Source organism: Polypterus senegalus, chromosome 11 (genome assembly GCF_016835505.1).
Source record: "Polypterus senegalus isolate Bchr_013 chromosome 11, ASM1683550v1, whole genome shotgun sequence".
Taxonomy (NCBI): domain Eukaryota; kingdom Metazoa; phylum Chordata; class Cladistia; order Polypteriformes; family Polypteridae; genus Polypterus; species Polypterus senegalus.
The window spans coordinates 78,972,577-78,985,957 of record NC_053164.1 but is presented as its reverse complement, the minus strand read 5'-3'; the positions used below and the strand labels follow the sequence as shown (position 1 = coordinate 78,985,957).

The window sequence follows — 13,381 nt, the reverse complement described above, 5'->3', positions numbered from 1 at the left end:
ATTTTGCTGCTAAAAGGTGACACAACCAAATATTAAGTTTAGGGGGAAATGATTTTGTCATATGGGTGATATAGGGGTTGAACCTTTTTACTTCAATAAATCAAATTATCACTTAAAAGTTCAATGTCTTTACTCAGGTTGTCTTTTGTATCATACTAAATTTGCTCGGAGATCAAATACAATTGTGTTATTAACAAGCAAAACTAAAGGAAATTAGGGAGGGGGCAAATATCTTTTATTTTGCATCACCAAAATAAAGTAACTTAGAAAAAGATTTTTTTGAAGTTTGACACAAAATCTAAAAGCATGACATATAATTTAATACAGCATTTCTATGGATATTTTTTTAATTTCTACTGATCCGATTTTTTTGAAAATAATTTTATTGATTGTAAAACCATAATCTTGAGTTTGCACAACAAGTATGAACAGATACAATTATAATTTAAAAAGAAAATTCTGCAATCATAGCCTTTTTTCTTACATAAATCCTCAAATCATTATTCCAAGTGCCTTTTGTGTAATGTTAATTGGCAATAGACGCAACTTACGGTCAACATTATAACGAGTGACATAAAATTTGTATGTCAGAGTTAATTTTAAGTAAATACTAATATGCATAGGGCGGCTTTGCCGGTTCTCCCTCTTCATACAACATTTTGCTTCACTTCTTACTGCATTCATAAATGGCTAACACAATACATCACAATCTCTATTCCACTTTGTTTACAGCTGTCACTATTAACATCTCTTTCTTTATAAGCAATTGCTATTACGGGAAAGTATTACAACACCGCATTTAATATGAATGCAGACTTTACCCAAGACACGTGATTTAAAAAATACATTATCCTTTATTAAAGCACGTGGAATTTAATACATGTAATATCTATTGTACTGTGAAATATAAAGATGAATATCGGCATAATTAATGCCTTTACATCATGTGATTAATTTGTTTAGAACTTGGCCCACAAAAATTGAAATAACTGCATATTAGAAAAAATTTGCTCACATTTCCAGCTCTACCCTCCTTGTCCAACAGAGAAACACTACTACAATTTCTACAGAATAAGACAATATAATGTCTATGGCAACTCTACAGTGATATTCACAGCTCATAATTGGAAATTACGCTGTGAAGAACTTCTATCATAGTGCAAGACAAGGGCAAATACACTTAAAAAATGCACATTGTCTTCACTTCTCCAAAGTAAGACATTACATTTGATAAAAATCAAACTAATCCTGTGTAAGCTGCAACTATTTACTTATCTTGCTCTTGCATGTGTTCTGTCATTAATCCTGGTTAATACCTAATGGAATATGATTTTTAATCTTCGGATGGATGCACATGGTGAATTGATAGACTCTCATACACTTCCACTTATACCTCTCTTTGGACTTAAGCTGCGTTCCATTTGAATTGGGAAGTCAGAATTTCCTACTTGGAATTTTCATCTGGAACACCCCGACATGTCAGATTTCCTACTCGGAAATGTGGGCCTGGTCTGTCAAATCAGAGTCTGTCAAACTTCAGATTATGATGTCAATACAAAATGGCAATGTACATGGTAAATAGTAATGGAAGCTGTAATATAATTTTGGCGTATTAGCACTTCTGTCTATTTGTGTGTAATTAGATCAGTCATACACACAGTACTGTCCCAATTCTATCTTTGGACATGTTGCTACAGTGTTTGGAAGTGCAAAAAACAACATAATGCATTGTTATTACTTGGTTTTTATTTTTGAAAAAGCAAGCACAACAGAAGTTTTCCTGGAGGCATCCATATTGGTTTTCTGCATGTTTTACTGTAACACTGTCAACTCGGGTGTGACATCATTCTGACATTCGACTTCCAAGGTAAATGAAATGCAGCATTACTATAGACTCTCATTCACTTCCAATTAGAGCTTTCGGACTTAATGTACTCTAAGCTGAACTTCACTCCTTAATACACAACTGAATAGAATGTGTGTATCATATTTAATAGAATGCTACAAAATCTTTCAAACTGGAATGACCTTAGACTTTTACCTCTGACTGGTTTTGGGATGTAATTTACCATTTCACAACAGAAAAGAAAATATACTAAACAAGGATTGTTTTAGCCATTTTACAAACTATGCCATCTTTCAACAGATGTAGCTTATTCTCACCTGCCCCTACTTATTTTGCAAATGGCACTTTTGTTTTCTTTTTCCCCCACTTTCCTCTGATTAATTTCATCATCTTTTGTTCATCTGGGTTACAAAGGTGAGAAAAAAACATTTGAAAATGGTCTAAAAAATTATGGAACAAGATTATATGATATACTATGGTACACTAGTGATAAATCTTCTGCACTGCATTCGTTTATGAAGATTACTCACAGAAGGAGAAGGACCATCTTCTTCTGGGCTATTAGATGACAACATGACTAATGCTTCATCTGTTGGAGCAGTAGCCATTGCTGGATTCTTTGTCTTTTTACATTTTTCCTGCCCAACTGTTAAGTTGTCCACACTTACAGTGTGAATTGGAGCATCCTGACCTGCAAAAAATGTGCAACTGGGTAAACGTTCTGTAATACCAGTGCCAAGAACCTGCAAGATAATTAAGAAAACAGCATTTAAGTAGCACTTACCATTTTCTGCATAATACTGAGCCAGTTTGTCATCTAAAATTTTGCAAATCCCATCTCCAAAATTCTGAAGGATTTTTGCTTCTTTTCCATTTTTCAGAGGAAGTGGATATTTTTTTAGTGAGCTGATGGCCTGTGAATAACAAAACCCAACAGGTTTACAGATGCAACCCAAAACTAAGTCCAGCTTTTAGGCGTTAAATTTGAATTCAGACTAAATCATTTCACTGTTCTAAAAATCTCATTCATTTCAATTTATAGTGACTATGTTGAAAATCAATCCAATTTTATATTTTGTAAATTAAGAACAAGCTGACTGACTCAAACGTCTATTTATTTCAATAGTTTTCCAGAGTGTTAAAGCTGCACACATCAGTCTGTAAAAAATGTCTGTTAATATGCAAAAACTATTCACAGTTGACAACAATCGTAGATGTTAAAGTTCAATGCGTTTTTTCAAACTTACATCTTTTAAGATGTTGTTCCCTAAGCCCTGCCAGAATATTATTAGGTATAACTTTGAATCTTGCATAGTACTGAGTAAAGAAATATGCTAAAACTGCAATAAACAAGAAAATATATTTTAGAAAACTTAAATTAATGATTTCAAAAGTAAACCTCACACATCAGTTTATAAACATACATTGCTGTGAACATAAAAACAAAAAAACTGAAAGCAAACTTAAAATGCGGCAGCCCTGTTTGTCATTCTTACACTAATTAAATATTTTTGTCTTATTACTTTTTTACAGAAATTAAGATTTAAAAAACTTCAAAGATTTCCGTTATTATATTACTGAGTTGCTATACCTTCTGGTAAACATACTGCATCTTTGTTTTATTTTCTGCTGCAGCATCTCTAAGCTCTGTCAACCACATAAGGAACAGAGGATTCGGACATGCTGGTACCGTTTTCTTACGTCCATATTTTACGGGTTCTGAGTTGGATGACATTGTGCCATCAATAACTCTAGGGCACTTATTTCAAAACCGGTGCACTGTTTTCTGTATGTCATACATCTTCAACATACTGAATGTTTAGTCTGAAAAATGAAAAAAAAGTGCAGAACAGAAAAAGGCTTATTAGTTTAAAACAGGCAACCTATACAAATGAACTGATGTTATTACTTCATATCAAATGTTCATTCTTCACTTGGTCACACCTTCGCTCTCTCCATGTACGGCATGCATACTAAATAAAACACCAAGCTTGCAGAACACAAGTATCTGCAAGATTATCTTAAAACAACCTCTTAACCACTAGGCAATTCACATCTGAAAACTGTATATTTGTATTATTAGTCTGTTTTATATCAAGATAAATAGTATGAAGTTGTGATGCAAACCACAGTGGGAAGCAAAAAAAAAAAAAAGAAGAAGAAAGGAGCAGAGCCTTAATGCCTCAGTACAAAATTTCTTTTCAAACTATGTTTGCGGTGTTTCAGAACTTGGAAGAGTATATTGACATAGTTCTTTGAGCTGCTGCTCTATATCTCCAGAGTTTCACATTTAAATCTCAGTCCAGAAAACATTCTGTGAAGTTTACACATGCTTTCTTTGTCTATATGAGTATTCAATATGGTAAGCAGCGATTCTAATTTGCCCACTGATAAGCAAGAACAGACGAGTGTATGTGTGTGATAGTGTCTTGTGATGGACTAGCTCTGCCTTGCACCTAATGCTGCCGGGAGAGTCTCCCCCTACCACAACTCTGAACCGGATTAAGCAGGGTTAATAATGTATAGGTGACATTTCAAAACATTAATGATGCAAAGTAATATCTGTAATAATGTCACGTTGGCTGCACACACCTTCATGCTGGGCTGTACCTTCTTTTTTCTCTTATTCTCAGTAACTCTGCAATATGTGTATTATTGCCAAAACTTACGGTGTTGAAGTTTCCTTTGTCATTTTATTCCTAATTCTACCTTTTCTAATGAGTTTGTTACCTTGGTGTCCAAATGCAGATTACAGTACATTAAATGCAAAAGGGAACAAATTACTTTTGTACTATATGAAAAAAAAAACTATCAAGTGAAAATGGCAGTGAAGTACCTGCTATCCTTTAGCATTCAATGCTGTTTGCACTTCTCATTGCTAATCATTAAATATTTTGATACAATCAACAGGGCAAACTCTGCACAAAAGGGTACACTAAAAACAAATAGAAAAAAACAAGCAGTGAAACTGTAGTAAAGAATACAAATGTTAACAAAGTTCTTATAAACATCTCTAGGCAAGATAGTGTAATCAATTAAAGGCAGGAAAGGCACACTGACTGGGAAACTAACAGGAATATAAACCTGCAGCTATGGGGTTCCACCAGGAAATGAATCTGAAAACAACTGACTTTTAGATTTATTCTAAAACCTCAAAAGTAACATACTTTTGTTATAATAATTAAGATGACAACAGAAAAAAAAGGCATAGCAAATGATAACACTCGAGGACACATAGGATAATAGTAGAAGAATGGCAGAAGTGTGATTTGTTGCATACAGCAAAGGAGGCCAATGTAATTATCAACTCTATAAACTTTCTCAGCACTTAAGGTATAAAATATTGTGACATTTCCTTCAAGTGAAATTTTTCAGATTATCAGGCAAAGCCATTTATTATTTTTCCAACCCCAATGACCTCAGGGACAAGGTAGGATTCAGTCCTGGACATACACACTAACACTAAGCCAATTCCAATCTGTTAATCAAACTAAACTAGAAGCCATTTAGATGTCTGAAGAAAAAGTCAATCCAGAGAGAGAGAGAGAGAGAGAGAAAAAAAAAATGTGTAAACACAAACTATGATCTGACCTGGATTTGAACCCAGGACACTGTTGCAATATATACCAACAAAAATACAAAAAGAAGAAACTTTCAAAAATTACCAAAATACATAAACCCTCAATCAGCATATTTTGCTTAAATTCCACAATAATTCTGTATGGATGGGTCTGTATAACAGACCAGCATAACAACGGTAACCTTAATTCACTCAGAAATAAGGTTTGGCTGGGTTGAACCAAGATGATGATGCCATGTGGGTACGCACATAATTCATATTACATAATAGTGTTTGCATTTTATGGAAATGAATAAATCAGCCATTTTCTAACTGGCTTATCTAGTTTAGGGATTCCTATCTGAACAGCATCGGTTGCATGCAGGGTACACTAACTTACACACGAAAACTAGCACATTCTGTAGTATTTTTCTTTTACCAATAAACCAAATATGTACTCTTTCCCTTGGGTTGGCAAACCGCGGTGCCCGGAGGAAACACAAGGAGAAAGTGCCAAGTCCACACTGACAGCGACTGGGTCAGGATTGGAACCCAAAACTCTACCAGGTATAGTAACACGTCGCGCGTGAAGCCTTGTGTTTCCATTAGCCTATGCACTGTTTTGGTTCACAATGGATTTGCTTAAGTAGATGCGCAATCTGAAAGTCAGCACTGTATTGTAATTCGTATTGTTAATCAAATCATCAACTCCAACAGGTTAACAAAAAGAAAAAAAAAACATACAAAATGGCTTACTCTGACTTTATAACCGTCATTTAGGCTCCTGGACCATTTCCATTTTTCATTCTTTGATAACCTAAAACAAGCATTGCGAAAATAGTTCGTTTCTTCCACATTATGGAATAAAAACACAAATTAATTTCAATTAGCCGCCATTTTCATCTCTCCTTTTGACGTCATCCGTCTTGCGATTGCGCAGACTAGTCGGCTGGATCAGTAACAGGCCAATCTTCTTTTTTTTATCGTGGTGCATTACTGCCATCTTCTGTATTGGAGGTATTTATAGTCCTGACCGTTTTAAAAGTTTTAAAACTTTGTCGTACATATCTTCTGTTTTATTAGACTTTTCTAATATATTTTAAGAACATTAAATATCTTTTCAGCCAGTCTCATTCTAGTTCACATGTTTTACGCTTTCTGAGCGTCTCTGTAATGATGTTCCCATAAACTGAATTCTGACCGTGGAACAGATGCCTAACTGTTTCCCAATTCCCACCTCATTCAGTTCTGTTTGTATTTAAATCAGGTAATAGCCCATTGATTACTGTTTGCTGGCAACAGAATGACTTAACAGAAAGAAATATGATAATCTGTTTTAAAGAATGCCATATCTTACTTGCATCTATCTGTCCATTTCGTAACTAGTGTATCCTAGTCCAGAGTTGGGAGTTACTGGGATGATCCTTCCAGGCAGCACTGAGTACAAGTGAGGATCCACCCTAGGATGGAGCACTAAGCCATTACAGAAAATATTTGTCCATATATTCTAATAAATTGAAAAACTGTGCATTAAACATACTGTATCACCGAGCAAAATATCCATCAGTAAATATTAACTCACATTAAGACCTGAACAAATAAATAGCTTGAGAATTGGGATAAATATCTGTGTATGGCACACAATTAGTGGTGAAAAGTTTTAGAACACATCTGTTTTTCTAGAATTTCTTCAAATGTAATCAGTCTAAATGCCTTCTTCAGGGAACAACTAATAGGTTACAACCTACAGATGTTCTGCAACAATTCAAGTAAATCAAGCCTTGCAATCTGAAGCAAGCAATTTGCACGGGTGTTCCAACCTCTGTTAATTACTTAAAACTCCTCTGTCTTAAAGCAGTTATTTTTCCCTGAAGAAGGCTTATTTGTAATATTCATATATTTTCTTTTTCCAGTTTTCGATAACTTAAACTTTAGATTTCAACCTCTAGTCATTTACTGATTACATTTTTAGCATTTTAGGTCATTCGTTGCATTTCAACTGAGTAAATTTGATGAAAAACCCAAAAAACTGAGGTGTTCTAAACCTTTTGACTGATAGTGTAAATGAACAAGACATAAAATCATTTTAATCCTTAATCACATTTACAACATCATGTATAACAACTAGGCAAGGATTTGAAAAATAAACGCTAATCTCGTTGGACCTATGAGCATATCCACTACATCTGCAGAACTGGAGATGGGGGCTCTTCTGCCTTGAGATTAAATGGAAACAGAGCAGGGATTTTTTTCTTAGAATGGAGCAAAGCTACAAGACCAAACGGGAGTTATTGCAAAGGACACTGTGTAACATTAAATATGTCAAATGTTTGTGAAATAGTTTTAAATGTTAGTAAGCTTCTTCAATCCAAATGTTCAAATCAAAAACTGAAGGTGCACCTTTTCTAATTGATTTTACAAATCATTTTACAACTTCATCCTGGTCCTATTAACTATATCCTGTATGGATTGTCCATAATAAACAAAAATAAATAAAACACGGCACCAGCCATACATGAAGGAAACACACCATAGGGAGAGAAGAATTCCTTCTCAAGTCTTTATGGAAAACGTTTGACCACTGCAGTTCCAGAACTGATTTAAAAACCCCTATGTACTGGAACAGGAGGGATGTCATTAGATCAGTTCAAACCCCTGTTTTGTCCGTAATGCAACCATCCAGAACATTGATCTTTTTTGTTTTATAACACTGGTTTTGTGCGAATGTTTCATGTTTTCATTTTTTATTAAACGTAATAATGCAATAAAGAAATTACTATACAAACCAATTTTAAATTAATTATATGTGGTTGTCTGAACTATAAATTACAAGGCTACTGTTTTTGTCACCTTTTCCTCATTCTGCCACTCTGAGCAAATCACTTAACCTGCATGTGCTACAGCTGTAAAGAATAGTAATAATTTTCAACTGCAAACATTATACACTGGTATTGTAAGTAACTATGGATAAATGAATCCTATAATAGTAATAATAGTAATAATAATAATAATAATAATAATAATAATAATAATAATAATAATAATAATAATAACGATAATAATGAAAGCTAAAATCACAGTTATCATGCATATTGTAGCAAGTTTTCATTGATTTTGTTTTACTTCTGCTCTAACCATTTTCATTGTATCTTCACCAATCTGATGCTAAGAAACATCCTCATATTTCGAAAGTACCACAATCATGGTGTGACGCCGTTACTGAATAAAGCACTTGCGGCTGAGGTAGAATATTTTCAAATTTGAGCATAGCAGGCTTTAGAATTATCTCCCAAATAAACACAACACTATAAGCTTTCAAGTCCATCATGGAGCGCTTGACTTACGCAAACCCGTCCATTTGAGGTGATCGAGTAGTATACAGTATCAAGAATCTGCCATTGCCGTTATACGCCAGCAGAGGGAGGTCGCGTAACAGAACAAGTCGAAAGTTAACGGAACTCCGAGCCAAGCGGGTCTTTTTCTTATTTGATCTTCTGACAACGACAAACACCTTGCCAAAGGAAGCGCTTTCAATTTTACATAAAGTATTGCATTTCACTTCGCTCATCATCATATCTTATCACGCCACTGCCGTATCCAGGAAAGAGCGGCTTCATTAGCCTCCTTAAGATCTTCATCGGTACATCGGGGGAATGTATCAAACCTTCTCGTGGTGCCCCCGTTAATCTGCCCTTCTAGACAGAGACCAATTGCTACACTACACAGTCCACTGCACTTATCCAGGGGTGGTTAAAGGATTTCACTTCGCTAAAGTCCAACGACCATCTAATCTCCGGACTTTGTTTAATCCGTTCTCATCTTTGCCTAAAAAAGGAAGACAAAGAACCATCCCTGAACGAAGCGCAAAACTTTCAAAAATCTGGCTTCATACAACAGATTTCAAGAAGAGGAAAAAATAAGACTAATGTGTAAATGTTGTATTTATCAATTAGATAAATGTTTTATCCATCCATGCATCCAGTCATCTTCCAAATTTATCAAGAGCAGTCTGTCTTAGCAAGACACTGGCGTAGCAGAAGTCTTCCTTCATACCCAAAGGGGTGCTCACCACCAACAACAACAATGTACATTTTGCATAGCCCAATATCACACACGGGATGCTTCAATGAGCTTTATCATGATCTGATTTTTGACAGCCCCCAGCCTTGACTCCCTAAGAAGACAAGAAAAAACTCCGAAAAAAACTTCAGGAAAAAATAATATATGATACCTTGGAAAAGGCAATTCAGAGAGAGACACCCTTCCAAGGTAGAATGGGTTTGGAATGGGTGTGAAAAAACGGCATAAAAATATACAAATCAGAACACGAGTTCCCTAAACCTCTTCTCAGAGTTAGATGGCCAATCTATCATTACCACCTCAGAAATACAGTAATACAAACTAATTTGTTCTTACACCAGACTTCCACGAAGTAGGTCAAAAAGCAAATATTTATATTTTGCAGAAAGAAAATAATATTTTGTACATTTTTTGGGTAAATGAAACAATGAGAAACTGGTGTGTGATGTAACTTTATAGGCAGCAGACGGGTGAACGTGAGAAAATCTGCATAAGTTAGTAGCCATTATGATAATAAAAAGAAAATAACTAACCACTGCCCAGATCAAGAAACCGGCACAACAGGCCACAGCCAAACTACCAAAGTTGCCATTTGTGCTTAAAGCGTCTATGGAGGAGGGAACTGACCAATTAACGAGCAGACTACTGAATGTCAGGTGAATCGGGCATCGTAGCAAGTGCAGAAAAGGCTGCTTCAGCATGTCCTGCTTGTCCGCTTCTTCCCATTGCAGATGACCTTTAGCTTATTTATAATGATGTGCTGAGCAACGTGACGGCCACAGACCAGGTAGTAAAAAAGGATATGCGGTATTTGAGTGGAAATAAATAAGTAATAAAATCGGGGTCTCACAATGTTTCATTGTTATTTGTTGATGCCACAGCAGGTTTCCTCAGAAATGCAACAAATTGGACAGGCACAGTGTGGGTTTAATTTACACTTTAAAGATGTGGTTGAATAGTTTCTGACTTAAGCAAGGCGGCATGAAATACAGGATTTGTGAAGGATTTCCTAGGATTCCGTTAATGCTGGTCTGGTTATCTTTGCGAACGTTTTTTTTAGGATTAATAGCTATTATCCAGTTTGAAGTGTCCTGGTCTGATTAATCTGATGGAATATTATTGTCATTTTTGTTGTTTCCAATTGTCATTCCTTTTTATAAACGCAGCATGGCGCTTTTTGGAAATTTGCTTTAAGTTTAGCTCCTCCGCGTATTTCAAAGTTTCTTCTAACTTTTATGAGCAAGTCGTTCTGGGATGTTTGTGATATACTAAAACTTAATATACCGAGCAAACAATCCAAAAAGTGGCCCTGAAAGGTTAAATCTTAACCCAAATACAAGTTTGCACATAACACTTCCGAACAGGCTTGCTATGCTGCATCTGTTAGCCACTTTTTTCCATGAAACACAAATAAACCCTTTTTTAAAGTCTTGTTACATATCGTGTGCCTAATAAATGTACTTTGTAAACTGTGTTGTCTCATGAATAAACACCATGTGTTAAGGCCAGTCAGTCAGTCGGTCAATTATTGTGTAACCCACTTATTCCTTAGTCCTCCTGGAGCCAACCGCATCTAGCATAGGGGCAGGAACAAACCAGGAGAGGGCGCCAGTCTAACGCAGGGCGAGCATCACCAATCCCCACCAGTCCCCCTCCCCCACCCGCCCAAGTCCCCCCAAACCCCCCACCAAAACAACACACACACGCACACCAACCATACAATACAGCAAATTTAGAATTACCAATTCACCTAACATGCAAATCTTTGGAACGTGGGAGGAAACGGGAGCACCCGGAGGAACCTCACACACACACAGGGAGAACTTGCACACTCCACGCAGGGAGAACCCGAGACAAGACCCCAGACGTGAACCCAGGTCTCTACTGCGAGGCAACAGCGCTACCACTTAACAGATATAATAAAAAACTGTAATTGGTGCACTTCAGAAACCTCTATTTACTATATGGTGTTATCGCACATTCTCAACTAGTTTATGAAGGTTTTCTTCGGGTTTCCCCGTACGGCCCAGACTGTATAAAATCCCAAAATCCCATTAAAAAGTAGAAGATTGTGTGGTGTTCTGCCTGTAGTTTGTTTTTATAGCTTCTTCTGAAGGTAGACCGCGGCATGCATGGGCTAGCCTTATTGCGTGCATGGTTTGTAGCCTTTTTAGGAAACATGAGAATTTCAGCAGGGAAGGGAGGGGATGTCGCTTGTTCTTAAAAGCGTCAGTAAGATGTTGCGCTGCTCAGTTGCACCTTTACGACATGACAATGAGGCAGAAGTCTATCCCGTTAGAATATGGCGCAAAACCGTATTACACACTGGACATGACGCCATTCTATCATATTAATTTCCGAATTATTGCCTGGGAAAGTAAAATGTCTTGTTACATACATAGATAGATAGATAGATAGATAGATAGATAGATAGATAGATAGATAGATAGATAGATAGATAGATAGATAGATAGATAGATAGATAGAGTAGGAATGTGAACTATGGTGTCGTTTGCGCCTTGCTAAAAAGCTCTGCTAACCTGACATTATCTTCGAAGTTAAGACTCCTCTCTTTTTCATTAGGCGACATGCGGAGGATCAAAGTCGGTGCATGTCGCACAGCAGCTGTTTAGGAATGCAGTTCCACCGCTGCAATATGATCGCTCTACGTGAAAAAAGTGTCACTTTACCGTTCGTTTCTGATTTAAGTCATTCCCCTCCTTCCACACACCCAAAAGCAATCTTCAACTCCTCGTTTGCATATGGCTGGTTGGAATGCGGCTTGTCTGCTGCGTATGACAAGAGCCTCGGGCGGTAACTGTTAACCCCTTTAAGATCGAAAGGATGGCTAAGGTGGCCAATGCTTATGATACCGTCGCAGCGATTCTCTTATTTTTCCGTGACTGGTCAGGTACTAACCAATTCGTGAAGTCCTGAACTATTCTGGACTACTGGCACTTTACGACTGACTGAATTGGTAGATTTGTTCAGGTTCGCCTTTATTAAGAACTCTTTTTTTCTCAGTATCCATTTATGGATGTTTTCATTGTTTGTGAAAAGACAGGACATATCATCAGAAAGCTCCGGTAGCCCCGCCCGTATCTCCGCCCCCTAGCAGTTGCGCTGTTACGTTCCTCGATTGACACCGCCGCTCCCATTTACCGCTCTGTGTGTGCAGTATTATTCACACCGTGGCAGTATACTGTATCGTCAAAAATCGAATTTTCCTTCTTTAAGGAGTAAGGCATTGCTTTTTTTGGATGGAGCGCCATAACGCTAGGCCTTGCAGGGGAAATACGCTTAACAACAGGATATTTTTGTGACTAGAGCCGTTTTAATTAATAGCTGTCACCTTGCGGCACTTACAAAAGAAAAGTAACAGTACCAGATTTCTGGTTAGTGGCGTGCTGATGAGCCATTGTGACAGCTCCGGTTTTACCTGCTGTAGCTTTTAATACCGTTTAAGTTCCAAGCCTTCTTAACCAGAAATGCCCTTTAAGACACACCCTATTTCTTTCTTTCTTTCTTTCTTTCTTTCTTTCTTTCTTTCTTTCTTTCTTTCTTTCTTATATAAGTCTTTAGTCAAGTGCCAGCAAGTCCAGGTTTGATTCCTGCATTGCACTCAATATAGCCAGGATGGGATATGGTTCCTGTAACCTAGAAATGGATAGCTATACAGAATATAGATGGATATTTAAATTTGATAAATAAACTGATAGGGTGTCTAGTATTGTTGCCCTCTTGACTTTGATAACTGGTTTCAGTTTCCCAGCCCTGTCACTGTCTTTGTGCAGTTTGCTTGTTCTGCCATTTGGTCATGCAACATTTGTAAATTGTGTAAGAATTTTCCCAGCAATGAACAGGCATCCTGTCCAACGCTGGTTCCAATCTGAAAC

General features: G+C 36.8%; 1 protein-coding gene across 4 annotated transcripts in view; it reads right to left on the bottom strand.

The window, feature by feature from the left end:
• Nucleotides 1-12,260, bottom strand: part of mus81 (MUS81 structure-specific endonuclease subunit) — a 36,806-nt gene extending 24,546 nt beyond the window's left edge. Inside the window, exons 1-5 of one of the 4 annotated variants that reach the window (XM_039769119.1) lie at nucleotides 6,162-6,338; nucleotides 4,683-4,781; nucleotides 3,438-3,670; nucleotides 2,631-2,760; nucleotides 2,377-2,537 (exon numbers count right to left, since the gene is read on the bottom strand). In XM_039769119.1, the coding sequence (XP_039625053.1) occupies nucleotides 2,377-2,537; nucleotides 2,631-2,760; nucleotides 3,438-3,581 (435 nt within the window). In that variant the 5' untranslated portion in view covers nucleotides 3,582-3,670; nucleotides 4,683-4,781; nucleotides 6,162-6,338. Of the gene's footprint in view, nucleotides 1-2,376; nucleotides 2,538-2,630; nucleotides 2,761-3,437; nucleotides 3,671-4,682; nucleotides 4,782-6,149; nucleotides 6,339-12,175 lie in introns of those variants that run through there. The other 3 variants (XM_039769120.1, XM_039769121.1, XM_039769117.1) reach the window with 3 other exon arrangements.
• Between the last annotated feature and the right edge of the window lie 1,121 nt (nucleotides 12,261-13,381).